Source organism: Anguilla anguilla, chromosome 1 (assembly GCF_013347855.1).
Source record: "Anguilla anguilla isolate fAngAng1 chromosome 1, fAngAng1.pri, whole genome shotgun sequence".
Classification (NCBI taxonomy): domain Eukaryota; kingdom Metazoa; phylum Chordata; class Actinopteri; order Anguilliformes; family Anguillidae; genus Anguilla; species Anguilla anguilla.
The window spans coordinates 82,805,322-82,827,925 of record NC_049201.1 but is presented as its reverse complement, the minus strand read 5'-3'; the positions used below and the strand labels follow the sequence as shown (position 1 = coordinate 82,827,925).

At 39.7% G+C, this 22,604-nt stretch overlaps 1 protein-coding gene and 1 long non-coding RNA gene across 2 annotated transcripts in view; one reads left to right on the top strand and one right to left on the bottom strand.

Moving 5' to 3' along the window:
* The window catches only part of LOC118232142 (basement membrane-specific heparan sulfate proteoglycan core protein-like), a 1,449,502-nt gene that overhangs the window by 1,363,175 nt on the left and 63,723 nt on the right, over window positions 1-22,604 (bottom strand). The window contains exons 4-8 of the mRNA XM_035426794.1: window positions 18,281-18,499; window positions 17,306-17,563; window positions 16,798-17,058; window positions 15,184-15,447; window positions 14,667-14,927 (exon numbers count right to left, since the gene is read on the bottom strand). Coding sequence (XP_035282685.1) covers window positions 14,667-14,927; window positions 15,184-15,447; window positions 16,798-17,058; window positions 17,306-17,563; window positions 18,281-18,499 — 1,263 coding nt within the window. The remainder of the gene's footprint in view (window positions 1-14,666; window positions 14,928-15,183; window positions 15,448-16,797; window positions 17,059-17,305; window positions 17,564-18,280; window positions 18,500-22,604) is intronic.
* On the top strand, window positions 2,126-3,724 carry LOC118232421. Its single transcript, XR_004766289.1, has 2 exons — window positions 2,126-2,456; window positions 3,298-3,724. It is a non-coding gene; the product is annotated as an uncharacterized LOC118232421 (long non-coding RNA).

Below are 22,604 nucleotides of genomic sequence, written 5' to 3'. Positions count from 1 at the left end.
ACCATTTCATTTCGATTAAAGGTTGAAGTCAACTGAGACCCCAAAATCTCAATCTGTCTGATAATGGAATGCTTGTTCTCTGGATTGGCTGGCATAAAGTGGTGAACACATGCAGTCATTCCCTCCTCTTTTAAAAATTATTTGGTGGCAGATAAAGGGTGATACCGCCAACTAGAGGGCATTGTATTATCTCATAAAAAACACGTTTTCAATGCACAAAAATGGCAAGTTACTCACACATGCAAAGCACTGCCTATAACTCATTCATTCAAACTGGCTCAATCTAGGCCTGCCATTAAAAGTATTGATATCAAAATGATGTCAGGTTACTGTACTACAAACTATATAGGCTATCTTGCCTCACCGAAATTAAAGAAGCAGTATTCCAAAGCAATGCTGCGCAATGTTTTCTTAACAAAGAAGGCACAAGACAATTCAGACATGCCTGCGTCTTTTATCATCTGGCAATGTAGCACCTTACACCTTTGCACTACACAGAGATGTAAGATGTTGTGCTTGGACAGCATGGTTGGACAGGCCAATCCGCTGCCTGGGCGGACCGAATGCTACACTGTATTACTAGAATGGAAATGTAGGTATAGAGCCTAGTCAATCGGATATCAGACGTTTTTGGATAAGGCATTATAATCTGACTGCATGTTCTTCCCCTTTTCAGCTTTAACAGACAGACTGCAACATTTAGAATTATATGCATTGGCTATTTTCACTGAAGATGCTGCCCATCCAAGCCATTCTAAATGACAGTACAGAATTACTCACACAGCACTTTGAGATTTATATCCTGCAGTGTGATGGTTTTAATGGTGTAACTGTGCTCTGGTCCTCCTGTCTCTGAGGATACAGCTCTATTATTCTTATACCAGGTGTATCGCTGCACTGGTGGGTTGGCATCGCTGCTGCAGGTCAGAGTCACTGAACTGCCCTCCACTATTTCACCAGAGGGGCTCACTGATACTGAGGTGTTTTTAGGAGCATCTGAAAGAGAAAAGGTCCTGCAGTTTTACTGTGCAGTTCAAAGTAAATGCAAGTTAATTGTGAATTAAATAAAATAAAATAATATTTGAATAAAAATTCACACATTAAACATTCTCATATATCTGTAAGGATAGAATGGACAATTACAAATGTGTATTATAATGACATTTTGTTTGACGGCTATTATTCAAATGCAATCTTTCCAATGAGGGCATTTTAGGATTACCTTGATCCGACATCGTTTGTAAACACAATAATTTCCATTTCCTAATCACTATCTGCAGGTTGCTCTTCTGCCCTGTTCTCATGTCTTTTAAAGGTACATTAATGTTCAACTGCATCGTCGCTTTTTCAAAATGAGTTACGTTGTTATGAAATATTTGGTTGTCATTCCGTTTTAAATTACTACCGCTGGTTTTGCGATAGGAGATGAATACCGCATGGGGGCCCCCTGGTGGCCACGGGGGCCCTAAGCAGCCGCTTAGTTTGCTTATGCCTCGGGCCGGCCCTGCATGCATTATTTCCCAGTAAAACAGAAGGTGGGCAGACACTCACATTTCACATTGACTGCAGGGGAAGTGACTCCTCCTGTAGCACAGGAGTAGAGATCTGTATCATCAGTGCTGGCTACATTGAGGGAGTATTTATACTTATAGGGCACAACTTTTCCATTCTCGTACCAGGTAAAGGTTGGGCTGCCACTCAAAGTGCAGGTGCTGCTACAGGTCAGTGTGTTACACTCTGTGCCTCATTCTCTGTCACTTTCACCTGAAGACCTGCACACAAGAATCAACATGATAAAAAAGACCATTCTGTTTCTATTAGAAAATAATTAGGAGTACTGGCAGTTAATAGTATAAAAAGAAAGTTTAGAATTACCTGTCAACGAGACTCCAGAATGACCAGTATATTTTCCACCATAACGGTCGGTCACGAACTTGAAGCGATATATTGCTGAATCACTTTCTCTCAGCTGGTTTATTCTAAAAGTGCAGTCACTGTTCTTATTCCCCAGGTACTCCACACGGTCAGAGTACTCTGGGTCATTGGACAGGTCTTTACCCTCCTGTTTACTGTTCCAGGTGTAACCTGTTAGAAAAAATAGCAACGCTTTAAAGGGGTCCTATAGCTTTTAGGAAGAGGGGCTCCCTACCTAACGGGTTAGGAGGACTTGTTTTGCAACCCTCATTAGTTTTATTGGCTGTAACAGGTAGTAATGTCTTAAGATTATTCTGGAAAATAGTTAGCCCCGCCCACTCCCAAGGACTTGGTTGAGACTGTCTGTCGCACAGGAGAAAGTGCACAGCAAGAGGGGAGAAGGGGAGAGAGAAAAAGACGATCAGAAGTAGAAAATCATAATCATTAATTTAAGCAGTAAACTTAAAGAGCAGCTCCTTAAATGACCCAGGGACCAAATATTTTCCAGATCGCACACTTCAATTTCTTTCCTTGGGATCTTGGTGAGTTTAAATATTAAATTTTACAAAAGTATCGTAACTGTAGCAGCAACAGGTGTGCTGTTAACTCCGTGTTCCTTGAAAATAGCGTTAGCCACACGTGGGATTTAATATTTTTCAGTTTGCACACTTCCGTTTCTTCCTTTGGGATCTCGGTGAGTTTATATTTTAAATTTAGCTAAAGTATCGCCATTGTAGCAGCCACACGTGTGTTATTAACTCCGCGTTTCCTTGAAAATGGCATTAGCCACACGTGGTTTATATAGCTATTGAGTTTCTCTCACATAAAGTTGAATGTTGCGATTTGAAAGCGTGAATGGCATTGTTATAGTAGTTCTATCATACGTGTATGAATGTGCCATGTAATATGTATATAAATGTGCCATGCAATAACCTTGTGTTGGAGTTAGCTAATGCAGTGCTGTTAGAAACCACGCACTAGCACTTAGCTAGTGCACAACAGTGGTGTATATGATGTAGCCGTATCTTCCATTGTGCATGACAATGCAAGAGGGTTAGTTCACATGCATTTAAATGATTTTACAATCAACTAATGATTTACTTGATTGTTAAAGGTTTATTGCCATGCATTTATATTGAGTTCATGGTTTAAAAATTATTTGCTATAGTTACATGGAAAATACCTTGATCATAATTCATGATAAATGGTTAAAGAGCGATATAATATTTGATAAAAGGAAACTGTACAGTCGAGCATTTATAAAGAGTACTATTTGGTTTTTTGGTAACACTTTTACACTTTTGAGGTTACAATGATGCCTTAAAGAAAAGAACTAAGATTGAGAAAAGTATGCAGTTGTTATAATAGCCTGTTATCATACAGGCTGGGTTTTTTGGATACCCTAGAAGAAACCTGTGAACCTAGGATTCTCTCCCTGACGAGGGAGATGGCGAGCTGACCAACTTGGTTCATCTTCATCCACTTGAGGAAGGACCCCCTGATACCCCTTGTTTCTCCCAGCCCCACTCTGGTGTGGTAGGATTGTGATTGAGAAATTACATAATTTTATTTGATACTTTATTTTTTTCAAAAAGGGTGCACCCAACCAACAAAACTGACTTGAAACTAAGTTGAACTAAACCAGACTGAACAGAAGACATTCAGAACTTAATAGACAGTGAATACAGTTACAACACTCAGGACATTGATATGAAGACAAATTAATGTGGTTGAATGTGATAAGTAAATGCTGGCTTTACATGTTGTCATCACACTTTCTTTAATACAGTTTTAACCATTTTGCACTTACTTTCTGGCTCTGGTTGTTCATTGTGTCCATCTCATCATTCATAACCTCTCCTTACGAACCTAGCTTTAACCCGAAAATATTTACCTACTGCTAACTGACCTTTAGGTGGGTTACACAGTCAATAACCCAGAATGTTTTCTGCACTGTGTGAGATGTGGGATATGAGTAAGTGCAGCTCATGTCTACTGAAGACCCCTTTAAGGCACAGATTCTCTCAGGGGTGTAAGTCACTCCCCATCCCCTCTGGCTCAGAACACCTGAAAAATACACACACATACACATGCAGACACACACACATGCAGACACACATACAGGCACGTACACACACACACACACTTGTATTTCAATACTAACTGATGTCAGTAGATGGCAGTAGCCGCCGATCAATGTGAGATTCGCAGGTACAGGAAGTCTTCCTTAGTAGCTAGCTTTGCTAGAATGCAGTAGCAAACCAAGCTAGTTATGAGCGAGTGTCTGCGTATACCGTTGGCTGAAAACTGTTATGTTTTGCTTACAGTGAAAACAAACTGGTTTTAATTTAAACGTGCCACAGATATTTATATCATGCCTCTGTCTCAGTTTCAATGCTGAGTATGAAGAGGAACTTCATCTTATCAGTTTTATCTTATATCCCCTCTCTTCTCAGATGAGCGATGTTGCACTACTCTAAACTAATGTACTGTAGAACATTATTTTATATTAATTATATACATTCTTTAATGCATTTTAACTGCATTCACTTTTGTTGCTTCTGATTCATGTGCACGCATGCACATAAATAAGCACATGTATCAATTTAGCTGAGACCTTTCTTCCATTCACAGATGTCAAAATAACAGTCATTGTTTCTGTTTTCAAAATATAGATATATGTCAGTACATCTGTATCTAGCAAAATGAACATTATATTCCTGAGATATAAAAAAGCAATAATGAATAAAAATATGCTTCCAGCACGTGCATGACTGAACTGAAACATCTGTGACTGCATTGGCAAAGTGCACTAAAGCTACCAGCAGTAAGCTAGTTAGTTAACTAGTTTTCTACTAGTTATCTGCTAACTGTTGCTAAGGCCTGAGGCTTGGCCTATTCCAGTATATGTACAGTATAATCAGTCTGTAAAATCAGCAGAGATTAATTTTAATGAGACTGTAAAAGGTGTGATAGGTCTCAGGCACAGGTAAACACACATACTTCAGGAGCCCCATGCAAAATCCATTACCTAAACCAGATTATTTAATTCAGTTTAGTAAAAGATCTTGCATGAAATTGATCTGAAACGCTCATACAGGACTCACATACTGCAGTAATAGTGCCATCTACAGGCAAACAAAATGCACTGCATTCATCTCTCCTCCTGAGGTTAATTTCACTGCCACAAACAGCAAGTGTGACCTACATGAATCTGGGTGTTACAGATTAAGATTACAGATTTAAAGATATTTTTATATATATATATATATATATTAGCCTTTTCTCATTTGGAAATCCTGCAGACCCTGTGAGATGTTCTTTTTTTAAAGGTCAGAGGGTCAAAGGCCCATTTAGTGCTGTACCTGCACATGTTCTATTCCATCAGCAGAACTCAGGGGGTAACACCTACAGTACATGGTCTACTCACAAAATTCTTCAAGCATATGTTTTTTTTGTTTGTTTCATTGAATGATTGCTTAAAAAATTAATGGTACGTTTCGTCATACAAAAACCAAAAAAAAATAAATAAATAACACTATGAATGTGAAGAACGAATTTAAATTATGTGAGTTTATTCTCTACATGGGATCAGTTCAGTAATAAGCATAATATAATCACAAAATGTGCACAAGAATGTCTGTAATAGTAAATGTTATACAAGTATTAATAAAAATAATAATAATAATCTTTGAATTACATATAAAGCCCATTTCTCCAGTACATTTGGCCAACGAATACATTCAGCAATGATAATGGCTTTCAGGCACCAACATCATGATAATACTTTGTGTACAATATGAAGACATGAGATGATATGCATGTAAATGTTGATAGAATGCCAAAGGAATGATCCATTCTGAGTACATCTTTGCAGACCCAATAACCACAGTCATCCTGGTCATGTGAGTTCATGAGGAGAGTTTATGTTCACTGGTTTTAATAAATACTCTAAAATGTATCATCCAGTCAAGGAAATTTTTGGTTCGTACCGCCTTACTTTGCAGACAATCTGCTGTTTAAAGTTGTTGCTGTTTAAAAACTCAGAAAATGCTCACACATTCAAAAGAAATGTCCAAATTTACACTGAATAACCAGCATTGGTCCACAGTTTATGAAGCAAGATATCTTCCTGGTTTATTTTCACATGTCCAGTTTTCGAAGTGTGCTGTAGAGAACACAGTCTTCCTTTACGGATGGTGCAGGTGATCTGCATTGAGAAAACAGCGCATTTAGACTCTATTAAAGTCACAGACATTCTCATTCTCATTTCAGTCAATCCTGCCTGAGCCTTTATCACATTTAGACACACCTTGCAACATGAAGCACAAGCAGAAGCTTTAGCCACAGAACAGTAATATGGAATTTTGGAAAACATTACATCACTGTGATGTCATAGGCTGAGGTCACCCAGCAGGGAGATGAAAAGAGAAAAAAGTTGACAAGCAGAACAAACCAAATGATGAATCTAGATCAGCGGAACATCCAGTCCTCGTATTACCACGTTCTTCTTTTGACCAGGCAGAGAAGTTCTTAGCAAAGCAGCAGCGAGAGATTGCAACATTTTAAAAAACTTGAACAGGGCTTTGGGACTGAAACAAACAAACAACCAAAATATAGAATTAGTGTGCATCAAGGCAACACCCGGTCCTGCAAACACATAAATATATAAACTGTTACAGATGTAGTGAGAAGTACTGGAATCTCAGAAATGCTTATTTGCATTTTTGTCTGAAATGCTCATTTGTATTTTTGTTTCCAGGGTTTGTTTTGTACATGCTTACATGACCAAGTGTTATGGATGCACGTTTTTTGGCTACCATTAATTTCTAATATTGTACACGCTGATGTAAATGTCACACATCTACTATGGTTAGAATCTAAATACTTCTTTGTGTTTTTGTTTCCAACATAAATCACAGCACAACAATCTCAGCTCTCCCCAGTGAGACACTCTGGTCTATCCAGTGAGACTCTCTGGTCTATCCAGTGAGACACTCTGGTCTATCCAGTGAGACGCTCTGGTTGCGGGTGTTAGCGGGCTGAACAGAGGAGTAGAGGGGAACTTCACCGTCGTCTCTGTCCGTACCCTGTGTTCCAGTGTGACTCATTGCCATCCCTGAGACGTTGCCATAATTGGGGCTTTCATTCCCCTGCAGGGTAAATAAAAGAGGCAGGAGAAAGATGGGAAAGTTCCACAGAAAGGTCCTGTTCATTTCAGTGAGCTCCTCAGAGCTGGAGTGAGCTACTCGCCCCCATTAACGACAAAACATGCATTTAACCTGATATAAAAAAATCAGCTAATGAATCAATGTTTCATTTTCAAATACATGCCATCAGCAGTTCAATATCGACTGAACCAGACATACAAATGTAATACACTTAATACGATTTCTTGTCTCTATCATGACCTGTTTTACAGTGGGTTTTCATAAACTTTTGGAAAGATTGCATTCTGAAGTACTTCTTTCATTCCAAAGCATATATTTGCAATAACCAATAGCAATAAACCACCATAACAACAATAATCTGTGTGTATTTATTCACTGGAAACAGGTGAATACAACACATACAGTAAAAGTCATTCTCCCTGGCTCTCTATGTAATGCACAGACAATTACATGCGCATAAGCAGTATTGTACTGTGTAACGTTACTGTCACAAACTGCAACCCCTTTTGAGAAAATGAAACTGTCCTTAACAGGGGAATACACATAATTAACTCCTGAAATATTTCCATTAAGCATGTCAACACATAGAAGATCATAACCTCATACTGTAAATCTGTACATAATCTAATAAACCTTCAAGGTCACATGGCACACACTGCTATGCTTTCTACTTATTTGTAAGAACGGTTTATTTATTTATTTAGGATCCCCATTAGCAATACACAGGTGCTATATAAATAAATAAATCATGTCTCATGATTACTGTTATAAAGCATTATGAGTATTAATCAATCTTCATTACTCCAATTATACTGTATTATGAGCAGATTTTAATGCATTATAAGTATATAATGCATTATAGACAGGCATCATAGACAGTGTTAACCAAATTTCCATTTTTTCTTAAAGAATGCATTATGCATTATCAAAATTATATTACATCCGTAAATAAATACATGTATGCATATATGTAGACTGATTTCATTAACTCACCTGCCTTGTTGATTTTCTCCTCCTGATTATTCAGAAAAGAAAGAAAAATAAAAAGTAAATCTACCTTCAGACAAATCTTTAAACAGCCCCCTCTTGTATAAACAGCATTTTACTTTTGTTTGAATGATGTGTATTGCTGAGGTAATAGTGCCGATGTATGTGTATATTTTTTATTATTCAGATGTCATTTGGTTACAGGAAATGATCCTGAGTTATAAGAGGTTTCTTCCTGCCCAGTAAATGTAGTAATGCTTTATTCAAACCAACACTGGAGCTCATGGGCAAATTGATGTGCTTGACAAGACTTTGTTATGGTCTGTTACTGTCCACATGATTCATATTAAGAACAAGCTTTAAGGGGATTCTGTTACCCCATCATACAGGTTTGATAAACTAATTGGGACACTAAAACGCATCAGTCAGAGTTTATAAAATTGACATCTCAATAAAACAAGATGTCTAATAATGCAGTGGTCTAAGCACTAATCAGACATTAGAGGGGGAGTATGGCATCAGCATGATGTAACGTAGCTAATGCTTGACAAAAACATTCCACAAAAATGTACACTCGTTTTAAACTATGAGTCTAAATCAGACATACAGTAATTCACACTGGAGTGACTACAAACCAACTCATTTACAACCACGTACCTCAGGCACACACCCAAAAACACAAGAGCCAAAATTTCAGCCACTCCCACAGCTGCAGTCACGATCAGTGACTGACCTCCTAAGCAAAGTCAGAGAGATGTAGCCCTGTCAGTTATGATATAGCAGTGTTCATTTCACAACATGCCTCACCATGGTCCTTAAGGCGAAAGTTTATAAATGTTTAAATACACCCCTTATATGCCTACCTTTACTAGAAATTTCTGTACATTTGAATTTTACTGAATTCAATGCTGGCATCATGATACTTTTAGTTACACTGCTCATCATCATTATCTACCATGATCCGGTTCGGATTGTAGCACCAATAACATGATCAGCATTGCTTTTTAGCCTCTGGATCATAATCAGCGTCAGATAAAATATTGTATGAAATATGTTCTGGTCCTACCTTGCACTGTGACCAGTAGAGCAGAAGCATTCTGAGCTCCAAGTCTGTTCTGTGCCTCACAGTAGTACTGTCCTCTGTTCCAGGATCTAAAGTTAGAAAAGTTCAAACTCTGTCCTGATCCTGCCTGCCAGACTCCAGCAGTGTCATTCTTCTTATACCAGGTGTAGTTCTGCACTGGTGGGTTGGCATCACTGCTGCAGGTCAGAGTCACTGAACTGCCCTCCACTATTTCACCAGAGGGGCTCACTGATACTGAGGTGCTCCTGGGACGATCTGAAAGAGGGAACAATGATTTGTAGTTTCGTGTGAAATTTAAACCTGACTCAGGCATACGTCATGTTTTCAAATCATTGCATCATGGAACTTTTCCAGATATTGAAGATTAATCCGATGCTATAATGACAGAACGTTTACATGCAGCATAGTATAATCTTTACAATTTAGCTGAAAATTATAGTTGAAAACTTTCAAAACTGTGAGTTTTGAAGAAGTTTGGCCTCTGGTACTCACATCTCACATTTAGAGCCACTGCAGGGGAATGAAGCTCATAGCCTTTTACAGCACAGGAGTATCTGCCTGCATCTTCACTGCTGGCTGTGAACTGGTGACTCTGACCAGTGATGGACAGAGGAGATCCGTCCCTGTACCAGATGAAGGCTGGGCTGCCAGTCAGAGTGCAGGTGGTGCTACAGGTCAGTCTCACACTCTGTCCCTCTGTCACTGTGGCAGGATTCACCATCACCTGTAGACCTGCAAACAGCAAATTAAACCTGTAATAAAGCTTCCAGTCATACTTGTGGGAGGAGAATCCTCTGAGTTTATAGCATAAAATAATTACCAGTGACTTCCAACGTGACACCAGTTTCTCCAGTATATCGATCACAGTTAGTCCAGAACCTGAGTCGGTATGTTTTTGAATCATTTTTTCTCAGCTGGTTTATTCTAAAAGTGCAGTCACTGTTCTTATTCCCCAGGTACTCCACACGGTGAGAGTACTCTGGGTCCTGGGACAGGTCCTCAGGCTCCTGTGGCTTGTTCCAGTGAATAAACCAGAATGTTTTCTGCACTGTGTAAGGTTTGGGATATGAGTAAGTGCAGCTCATGTCTACTGAAGACCCCTTTAAGGCACAGATTCTCTCAATGGTGTAATTCACTCCCCATCCCCTCTGGCACACACACACACGCGCACACACACACAAACACGCAGACACACATACACGCACATACACACACAAACACAGGCGCGCACACACACACATGCGCACACATACGCAAATGCACGCGCACACACACACACACACACACACACACACAAATGCACGCACGCACACACACAAACACACTGCTCAGAAATCTTTTAAAACACAGATGTGTTGGCAACAGATAAGGGATTCAATTAACAAAACTTTAAAACAATTGCACCTAACTTCTCCAAAACTATGGAACATCAAAAATTGTACTTGCATTTCAATACTAACTGATGTCAGTAGATGGCAGTAGCCCCGATCAATGTGAGTTTCACAGGTACAGGAAGTCTTGCTTAGTAGCTAGCTTTGCTAGAATGTAGTAGCTGGGCTTGAACCTAGGACCCCATGTGCCAAGACTGTAACATTGCCCACTAGGCCACAGGCAGGCTAGCTGTTTAAACTGGAAATGTTTCAGAATAAAAAGGTATGGGTATTTTGCGTGTGTATGCAAGTTTTTGATTGGGTCGTGTAGGTGAAGATTTGGCTGGTGTCGGTAAAATGTCCAATGGGGAGACATGTTGTTAGTGGGATCGGCGGCGAGAAAAAAGAAGAAGAAGAAGAAGAAGAAGAAAACGCAAAATCCCCGTGGTTTCGGGCTTTATTGTGTGGACATGTGAAGTTGTTTATGAAATCTGTCTGTTGAAATGGGGTCAGAATGTACAGAATTTAATGTTTTTAAGGGCTGTGTGTCTGTGGCTGTATTTCTGTGGGGAACCCTGAAAAGTGCCAAACTCTCGGTGCTGTATAGGTATGGGGCATGCCCCCACCAAGGCGTAACTTGGCGGGATGGCATACCTGCCATCCCAATAATGGAGCTGAAATCTCACAATGTGATGTGGAGGGATGGTGTGGTTAGGGCATCATCTGCAGGCAGAGTGGGAGCAGTATAGCTGGCTAACAACCACGCCTGTTTGCAGTTACAATTGATTGGTAATAGTTTATATGCTCTGCCTGCAGTGAGACCGGGGTGCTGGAATGAGAGACACACGCGGGAGCGGCATGCCATCTAATCCCCGTCCTTATCGTCTGTGTTTTGTTTCGTTTTGTTTTTGTTTTCGTGTTTTTGGTATCGAGCGCACAATAAAGCCTTGGTGCCTCTAACAATGACGGATTGTGTGGTTTTTGGGGAAAAGGACTGCAGCACATGTTACAGTAAATATCCCAGTATATCATGCATTGTTACAAAATGAACTGGATATACTGTAGCTTTTTATGGTAGTTGGAAAATGATGCAGCAGAATCAAGTTTTCAAAAGTGACAGCAGTATTTAGATATGTCTTTTTAGCATCTTCATTAATAATGATAACTTCATTTTTTTGAAGCTGAACAGTTACATGTGGTACCTGTTTTGCCCTCTGCAAACTCAAAATGACTACATGTTTTACTTAAGACAGTATGTCAGTATGATAAGACTCATCACTGTGTGATGAAGTAATTATATCTGATTTCTCCTCCACTGGCCAGTGTGTCTGCTTTACTTAGTGTCTGACTGCTGTGAAGTTACCCAAAGACACTCAGGAGATACTGACTCTCTGCTCTGTGTGTCTGAAGCTGAGATGCACTGATATACTCACACTGCACATCAAGACGTTTCGGAGGAGATCTGTTTGTCCCAATCCCATTCCCTGCCTCACAGTAGTATTCTCCTGCATCCTGCAGTGTGATGTTTTTAATGGTGTAACTGTCCACTGGTCCTCCTGTCTCTGAGGATACAGCTCTATTATTCTTATACCAGGCGTATCTCTGCACTGGTGGGTTGGCATCACTGCTGCAGGTCAGAGTCACTGAACTGCCCTCCGCTATTTCACCAGAGGGGCCCACTGATACTGAGGTGCTCTTTGGAGGATCTGAAAGAGAAAATTACAGGTTCTGCAGTTTTATATAGATGTCACACTTACCTCAGTTAAAGTATGTTTCCTTTTCCTCAATGTTTCCAATATGTCATTTTGTTTTGCTATTATTGCAATGCCATCTTTCTTTCAATTTTTAGAATTAACTTAATCCGATATTGTTTCTAAACATAATCACTTCCATTTCCTAATCAATATCTGCCCTGTTCTCATGTCTTTTAAAGGTACATTAAAGTCCAACCGCATCACCGCTTTTTCAAAATGAGTAACAAATGAGACTCAGTAAAGTTAAATGTATGAGATTGTCCTCAAATACTCACAGAGAGTCACTGCTGGGGATGGGAGATTCTCATGACCTGTCACTGCACAGTAGTAGCTGCCTGCATCTCCACTGCTGGCTTTGAACTGAAGGTAGTCATCTTGTTGATATTTCTGTGCGGTGTGTTGTAAAGATTGTCCATTCTTGTACCAGATGAATGTTTGGCTGCCAGTTAGGTCAGTGCAGGTGATTTTACAGGTTAATGTCACCCTCACTCCCTCACTCACTGTGCTAGATTCAATTTCAACCTTTACACCTGAGTGAGAAGAAGAAATACAATAACGCAATATACTGAGTTATTCAACAAAATTCCACATTGTACAGAACCTACAATAAATGTATGAATGCATATGACTGTAAATGGTCCTGTTTTTCATTTCAATTAAAGATTGAAGTCAACTGAGAGCCCAAAATTTCCATCTGTCTGATAATGGAATGCTTGTTCTCTCAGAAGAATTAGTTCTTGTGCATAAATGAATGTAAAACACACAAATGTGACCTCAAACACTCACATCTCACACTGAGAGTCACGGCGGGGGAAACAAGATGCTGATTGCCTCTTACAGCACAGGAGTATCTGCCCGTATCTCCACTTCTGGCAGTGAATTTAAGGATTCTATAGGGCTGGTAGATCCTGTTGTCGCCAGTCAGAAGCTGCTCATTCTTGTACCAGATGAAGCTGTTGCTCCCAGTCGGGTAAGTGCAGGTTGCTGTACAGGTCAGTTCCACTGTCTCTCCCTCTGACACTGTGTCAGAATTTATATCCACCTTCAAACCTGAGTGGGTTAAAAAAGTAAACAGAATGTAACTCAACACACTTCTATTCTACAGTAGAATATCCAGCAAGGGGATAAAAATGATTTTTTTAACAGACATAATGTGCACTAATAATATCAATAGCAAACGGAAACGTGAGTAGAGAATTGATGGTCACTAAGCGGATGAGAGTGTCATGGTTCTGTGTTTCTATCTCTGTTTTCCCTGTTGGGCCACCAGATGGCGGCACTTCTGTTTTGTGCCCTGCTCGTTCCCCTGTTGGTTAATTGTATTATTGCTTTCGATTATTTTATTATTGTCTCGTTATTTAATCACCGTCCCCACCTGCCTCTCGTTTTCCCTTCCCTCTGGTTTGATTGTTCTTTGAGTTCACCTGTGTCTTGTTACCCCCGTCTATTTAAGTTCTTTGTCCCCTTGCCTCGGGTGCTGGTTCCTTGTGCTTGTTCCTGACCTGTACGTATCTTGTGGTTCTTTTATGTGTTTGCCTGTGTGTTCCACATGCCTGTACCCTGCCTGCCTGTGTTCTGTTCTGTGTTATTTTGTTCTTAAGAATTTTTTGTGTTTGTTGTTTTCTTTTAAAAATTATTTGGTGGCTGATAAAGGGTGATACCGCCATCTACAGGGCATTGTATTATCTCATAAAAAACACACTTTCAATGCACAAAAATGCCAAGTTACTCACACATACAAAGCACTGTCTATAACTCATTCATTCAAACTGACTAAATCTAGGCCTGTCATTAGAAGTATTGATATCAAAATGATGCCAAGTTACTGTACTACAAACTATATAGGATATCTTGCCTCACCGAAATTAAAGAAGCTGTATTCCACAGCAATGCTACCCAATGTTTTCTTAAAAAAGAAGGCACAAGACAATTCAGACATGCCTGCCCCTTTTTTAAACTGGCAATGTAGCACCTTACGCCTTTGCACTATACAGAGATGTACGATGTTGTGCTTAAACAGCATGGTCGGACAGGCCAATCCGCTGCCTGGGCGGACCGAATGCTACACTGTATTATTTCAATGGAAATGTAGGTATAGAGCCTAGCCAATCAGAGGTTTTTGGATAAAGTGCTATGATCCAATTGTATGTTCTTCTCCTTTATAGCTTTAACAAACAGGCTGCAGCATTTTTGGAATTAACTTAATCCGACATTGTTTCTAAACATAACCTCCATTTCCTAATCATTATCTGCGGGTTGCTCTTCTGCCCAGTTCTCATGTCTTTTAAAGGTACATTAAAGTACAACTGCATCACCGCTTTTTCAAAATGAGTAACAAATGAGGCTCAGTAAAGTTAAATGTATGAGTTTGTCCTCAAATACTCACATCTCACACTGAGAGTCACTGCTGGGGACAGGAGATTCTCATGACCTGTCACTGCACAGGAGTAGCTGCCTGCATCTCCACTGCTGGCTTTGAACTGAAGGTCATGATTTTGATAATTCTGGGTGGTGTGAGACCGATATTGTCCATTCTTGTACCAGATGAATGTTTGGCTGCCAGTCAAGTCAGTGCAGGTGATTTTACAGGTTAGTGTCACACACTCTCCCTCACTCACTGTGCTAGATGTAATTTCAACCTTTACACCTGATTGAGAAGAAGAAATACAATAACACAATATACTGAGTTATTCAACAAAATTCCACATTGTACAGAACCTACAATAAATGTATGAATGCATATCACTGTAAATGGTCCAGTTTTTCATTTCAATTAAAGATTGAAGTCAACTGAGACCCCAAAATTTCCATCTGTCTGATAATGGAATGCTTGTTCTCTCAGAAGAATTAGTTCTTGTGCATAAATGAATGTAAAACACACAAATGTGATCTCAAACACTCACATCTCACACTGAGAGTCACGGCGGGGGAAACAAGATGCTGATTGCCTCTTACAGCACAGGAGTATCTGCCCGTATCTCCACTTCTGGCAGTGAATTTAAGGATTCTATGGGACTGGGAGAACCTGTTGCCACCAGTCAGAAGCTGCTCATTCTTGTACCAGATGAAGCTGTTGCTCCCAGTCAGGTGAGTGCAGGTTGCTGTACAGGTCAGTTCCACTGTCTCTCCCCCTGACACTGTGTCAGAATTTATATCCACCTTCAAGCCTGAGTGGGTTAAAAAAGAAAACAGAATGTAACTCAACACACTTCTATTCTACAGTAGAATATCCTGCAAGGTGATAAAAATGATTTTTTTAACAGACATAATGTGCACTAATAATATCAATAGCAAACGGAAACGTGAGTAGAGAATTGATGGTCACTAAGCGGATGAGAGTGTCATGGTTCTGTGTTTCTATCTCTGTTTTCCCTGTTGGGCCACAAGATGGCAGCACTTCTGTTTTGTGTCCTGCTCATTCCCCTGTTGGTTAATTGTATTATTGCTTTCGATTATTTTATTATTGTCTCGTTATTTAAGCACCGTCCCCACCTGCCTCTCGTTTTCCCTTCCCTCTGGTTTGATTGTTCTTTGAGTTCACCTGTGTCTTGTTACCCCCGTCTATTTCAGTTCTTTGTCCCCTTGCCTGGGGTGCTGGTTCCTTGTGTTTGTTTCCGACTTGTGCTTGTTCCTGACCTGTATGTATCTTGCATTTCTTTTATGTGTTTGCCTGTGTGTTCCACATGCCTGTACCCTGCCTGCCTGTGTTCTGTTCTGTGTTTTTTGGTTCTTAAGAATTTTTTGAGTTTGTTGTTTTCTTTTAAAAATTATTTGGTGGCTGATAAAGGGTGATACCGCCATCTACAGGGCATTGTATTCTCATAAAAAAACATGTTTTCAATGCACAAAAATGCGAAGTTACTCACACATACAAAGCACTGTCTATAACTCATTCATTCAAACTGGCTAAATCTAGGCCTGCCATTAGAAGTATTGATTTCAAAATGATGCCAAGTTACTGTACTACGGACTATATAGGCTATCTTGCCGCACCAAAATTAAAGAAGCTGTATTCCAAAGCAATGCTACCCAATGTTTTCTTAACAAAGGAGGCACTTGACAATTCAGACATGCCTGCCCCTTTTTTCAGCTGGCAATGTAGCACCTTATGCCTTTGCACTATACAGAGATGTACGATGTTGTGCTTGGACAGCATGGTTGGGCAGACCAATCCTCTTCCTGGGCGGACCGAATGCAACACTATTATTTCAATGGAAATGTAGGTATAGAGCCTAGCCAATCAGAGGTTTTTGGATAAAGTGCTATGATCAAATTGTATGTTCTTCTCCTTTATAGCTTTAACAAACAGGCTGCAGCATTTTTGGAATGAACTTAATCCGACATCGTTTCTAAACATAACTTCCATTTCCTAATCATTATCTGCGGGTTGCTCTTCTGCCCAGTTCTCATGTCTTTTAAAGGTACATTAAAGTACAGCTGCATCACCGCTTTTTCAAAATGAGTAACAAATGAGGCTCAGTAAAGTTAAATGTATGAGTTTGTCTTCAAATACTCACATCTCACACTGAGAGTCACTGCTGGGGATGGGAGATTCTCATGACCTGTCACTGCACAGGAGTAGCTGCCTGCATGTCCACTGCTGGCTTTGAAGTGAAGGTCATGATTTTGATAATTCTGGGTGGTGTGAGACCGATATTGTCCATTCTTGTACCAGATGAATGTTTGGCTGCCAGTCAGGTCAGTGCAGGTGATTTTACAGGTTAGTGTCACACTTACTCCCTCACTCACTGTGCTAGATTTAATTTCAACCTTTACACCTGAGTGAGAAGAAGAAATAGAATAACACAATATACTGAGTTATTCAACAAAATTCCACATTGTACAGAACCTACAATAAATGTATGAATGCATATTACTGTCAATGGTCCAGTTTTTCATTTCAATTGAAGATTGAAGTCAACTGAGACCCCAAAATCTCAATAGGTCTGATAATGGAATGCTTGTTCTCTTGGTTCTTGTGCATAAATGAATGTAAAATACACAAACTAGACCTCAAACACTCACATCTCACACTGAGAGTCACGGCGGGGGAAACAAGATGCTGATTGCCTCTTACAGCACAGTAGTATTTGCCCGTATCTTCACTTCTGGCTGTGAATTTAAGGTTTCCATAGGACTGGGAGAACCTGTAGTCGCCAGTCAGAAGCTGCTCATTCTTGTACCAAATGAAGCTGTTGCCCAGCCCAGTGCAGGTTGCTCTACAGGTCAGTTCCACTGTCTCTCCCCCTGACACTGTGTCTGAAATGATTTCCACCTTCACACCTGGGTGAAGGAACAAAATGCAGAAAGAAAAACATCCAGTTATTCAACCATCCTCTCACCCTCTTCTGCTCCTCCCTCAAAACCAGGTAAACTGTACTTATTGGTACAATATACATTCAATAAAAGTGATACATTGATATTACACATGCATAAAGACATCGTCATAACAACAGTGACAAAACATTAGCAATATGATCATTTTCACAATCAATTTACAATTTTTTAATATGCTTTGACCTCCCTGCTCATGATCAACCCTAAATTGTGTCTCACCATGGTGTGCTGTTTCTCTGTTGTGATTTAAAACAAATCCTTTCCTGTTTCCTGTTCTTAAACAGAATATTTTATTCCGCTGGAGTAGGATTGACCATAAATACAGACATGCATTCAGTACCGGCCCGAGGGTTTCGGGGGCCCTAAGAGCAATCCTGACGACCCGGGGTGGGGGGGGGGGGGCACCCCTTTTTAATCTGTTGCCTGGGGGGGTGGGGGGCGTGGCTGCTTTGTAATATCCGTCTTACATTACGGTGTTATGAAATATTTGGTTGTCATTCTGTTTTAAATTACTAACGCTGGTTTTGCGATAGGGGATGAATCCCACATGGGGGGCCCCCTGGTGGCCACGGGGGCCCTAAGCAGCCGCTTAGTTCGCTTATGCCTCGGGCCGGCCCTGCATGCATTATTTCCCAGTAAAACAGAAGGTGGGCAGACACTCACATTTCACATTGACTGCAGGGGAAGTGTCTCCTCCTGTAGCACAGGAGTAGAGATCTGTATCATCAGTGCTGGCTAAATTGAGGGAGTATTTATACTCATGGGACACAGCTATTCCATTCTTGTTCCAGGTAAAGGTTGGGCTGCCACTCAAAGTGCAGGTGCTGCTACAGGTCAGTGTTACACTCTGTGCCTCATTCTCTGTCACTTTCACCTGAAGACCTGCACACAAGAATCAATGTGATAAAAAGACTATTCTGTTTCTATTAGAAAATGATTAGGAGTATTGCCAGTTCATAGTATATAAAGCAAGTTTAGAATTACCTGTAACTGTCAATGAGACTCCAGAATGACCAGTATATTTTCCATGTTGGCTGTCAGTCAGGAACCTGAAGCGATATATTGCTGAATCGGTTTCTTTCAGTTGCTTTATTCTGAAAGTGCAGTCACTGTACTTATCCCCCAGGTACTCCACACGGTCAGAGTACTCTGAGTCCTGGGACAGGTCCTCAGGCTCCTGTGGTGCCTGCCATTGAATAAACCATAATGTTTTCTGCACTGGGCCAGATGTAGGATATGAGTAAGTGCAGCTCATGTCAACTGAAGACCCCTTTAAGGCACAGATTCTCTGAGGGGTGTAAGTCACTCCCCATCCCCTCTGGCTCAGAACACCTGAAAAATACACACACACACACACACACATGCACACACACACACGCACACACACACAAATACACGCACACACACACACACACACACACACACACACACACACACAAATTGAAAACACAGATGTGTTGGCAACCTGACAGATAAGGGATTCAATTAACAAAACTTTAAAACTACTGCACCTAACTTACATAGTACATCAATAATTTGTGGAGCCCTTGATATGTTCTGGAGGCAGGGTGATATCTGTGGTTGGTTTTGTTAATATAATTTTGGACCTTCCAATAATATAAATATATATATATTATATATATAGTTGTTTTTTCAGTGATATAAGAATTTGCAGGTTCAAACAAATTAACTGCATAATCTTTTGTCCCTCTGTTAGCTATTTTAATACTAACTGACATCAGTAGATGGCAGTAGCCGCCAATAAATGTGAGATTCGCGGTACAGGAAATCTTGCTTAGTAGCTAGCTTTGTTAAAAAGTAGCATTATGCCAAGCAAGTTAAGAGTGAGTGTCTGGGTACACTCTCGGCTGAAAACTGTTATGTTTTGCTAACAAACATATTATCAAAATATGTGGCACCAAAATACTTTTTATCCATTCCAAGAATGCAACATGCACAGCCAACAGCTCCGATCATTTTGCAAAGGCACAGATATTTATATCATGCCTCTGTCTCAGTTTTAAAGCTGGGTGTGAAGAGGAACTTCTAAGTTCTCTCTTTGTTCCCCTCTCTCTTCAGATGAGAAATGTTGCACTACTCTAAACTAATGTACAGTAGAACATTATTTTACAGAAATAATCTACATTCCTTAAAGCAATTTAAATGTATTCACTTTTGCTTCTGATTGAGACAATGAAGGGAGACTAATAAGTAGGAACACATGCTGATAAATACTTTATATGTAGACTGAAACATCAGAACTACGTTTGGAAAAAAACACAAATCATTTACCTGACACGGAGAGGACGATTACCAACAAGGTATTGAAGAGCATGGCTGCATCAGATTTAAAATATTTATCCAAATACACATATACAGCTCTTGATTATTATTTACACTGTGAAAATGAACAGCACAAACAAAGACTGTCAGAGTATTCTCTTAATTTGCAGAAATACCAGAATAACAATTACTACACAAGCACACACAGTGAGTTAATGTGCTGCTAATGCCTAAAAATGCTTTGGGTTTCATGAAGAGCTCACAAAGATTCCAGAAAGCAGAGACTCAAACAGCATTTTACTTGATGAATGATATTTGTATGGAAGAAGCAGCAATCATTTCTAGTCAGAAAATGCATTTTATTTTATATTTGATTCAAGTTTAATCTTCTTGCACCACAAAATATCATGACGTAGTTTTGACTAAATGAAATGATATGATTATACACTTACCAGGAGAGAGTCCTGTTCTGGCCTCAGTGGCTTGCTAATGAGCCATTAGTATTAAACAGCCTTGCAGACAGAGCAGTGTGGCAGAATATGATCGCAAATGAAATGCTTCACACTAAATATAAAAGTGGAATGTGTTACAGTTCTGATTCACTTCCTGAAGATCATACACATTTTAGATTTTATTGGATACATGAGTTTGAATAAAATATACAGAGTCGTTTGTTTTGTGTCTGGACTGGACCAGTAGTGCCTTTTCAAAAAGACTGGGTAATTCTCATTTCTTTGCCCCCACTGTATTATTGAAATTCAGATGTCAATAATTATGTTCATTTTTGCATATTATGCTTATAAAATAAACATAACTACTATGTTTTTATAAAAATGATTCCGGATTACAACACAAACTGTTGCTAAGATCTGAGGCTTTACCTATTCCAATACATCCATCAATCCATCCATTATCGATACCCACTTATCCTGAGCTGGAGCTGGTGCTGGAGCCTATCCAAGCATGCATTGGGCGAGAGGCAGGAATACACTCTGGACATGCTGCCAATTAATCGCAGGGAACACACACCATTCACTCACACATTCATACCTATGGGCAATTTAGAGTCTCCAATTGGCCTATTTGCATGTTTTTGGACAGTGGGAGGCAACCGGAGTACAAACTCCAGACACAAAGGCCCCAAGCCGAGATTCGAACCCAGTGCATTCTTGCTGTGAAGCGACAGTGCTACCCACTGCACCACCATGCCACCCCTATTCCAATACATGTACAGTAGAGGTTAAAATAAAAGTGACTGTAAAAGGTGTGATAGGCATCAGGCACAGGTAAACACCCATACATTCAGGAGCCCTATACAAAATCCATTACCTAAACTATTATTTAATTCAGTTTAGAAAAAGATCTTCCAAGAAATTCATCTGAGATGTACATACAGGACTCATCGATTTTAATAATTGCCCCATTTACAGGTAGATTGAATGTATTGCATCCATCTATCCCTCCTTGGTAAATTTTACTGCCACAAACAACATGCTTTACCATTCCTTCCATATGTAGCTCAGTCGTGTTTAAGTTTCATGCATCAGATTTTTGACATGAAGCTGGAACATCAACAAAACGCTGCTGATGCTTGGCCTATAACCCTCTTATTAACATAAAGATTGCACACACTGTACTTTCACAGAAGATGAAAGGAGTGGACAGGCGTAGTTTTCGTATCTTTGTGTATGGCAGCAGTGCAGTATGGTGGTTTGGGGGTCCAGAGTGTGACTCTGACCACAGACAGTTAAAGCGCTGCTCACTTCCTGCAGCCTGTTCTATTCTTTATTTTATTCCACACCTCAGTTCAGTTGGGGTGGAGCAGCGCTGTTTCTGTGGTTGATGTTCATGTGACCTTTTAGAACTTTGCTTTTGCTTTGCCTGTTATACGGTCCTTCATACACATAATTAGTTGCGTTTCAATGCTGATATTTCATAAAGATGACTTTTACTACATACGACCGATTGTATAGTATTATTATAGAATCTTTCAAAGAGATGAACTTGATCCCCACGTGAAATAAATGGAATGCAGGCAAAACATGATGGCCATATGAAGAAAATAATGATAATATTTTTCAGAACAGAGGTTTGAGGTTCACAGTGCTTTACAATGCTCAAATAAACCTTAATACATTGATACACAAAATGAAACAATGTATGTAAAGAAAACAAATATAAATATGCATTCTTTCAAATATCTAAAACCAGACAGAAACTTAAATATGTGATCAATACAACGAGGCAATGTAAAATTAAGTACTAAAACACTGTTCTAAAAACATCTAGGACCTTACCTTTAAAAGTGACTTGAGTTTGGAGATTATAATCGGCACAGAATATAATACAATATGAGACTGTAATATCTTCAGACAGGGGTCTTGAGGACTATACAAAGGAGAAGCACACACACACACACACACATTATATCTAGAATAAAATTTAGTTTCACAAAAGTTGAAATGATGGCAAAATCTATTCTTCAGGAATAGAGCACACCAGTAAATGCAGTTCATTAACAGTTCTGCCCATGTCATGAAGCCAAAGAAATCTACTCATCTCTGTTGCAGAGCTGAGCATAAAGAGGAACTTCAGATCAATCCTATGCTCTACATTTCACAATTCTGTGCTCTACATTTCATAGCAGATGTGTGGTAAAAACAAATGTAAAAAGATTCTGCTCAGCCTAGAATACCTAAACCAA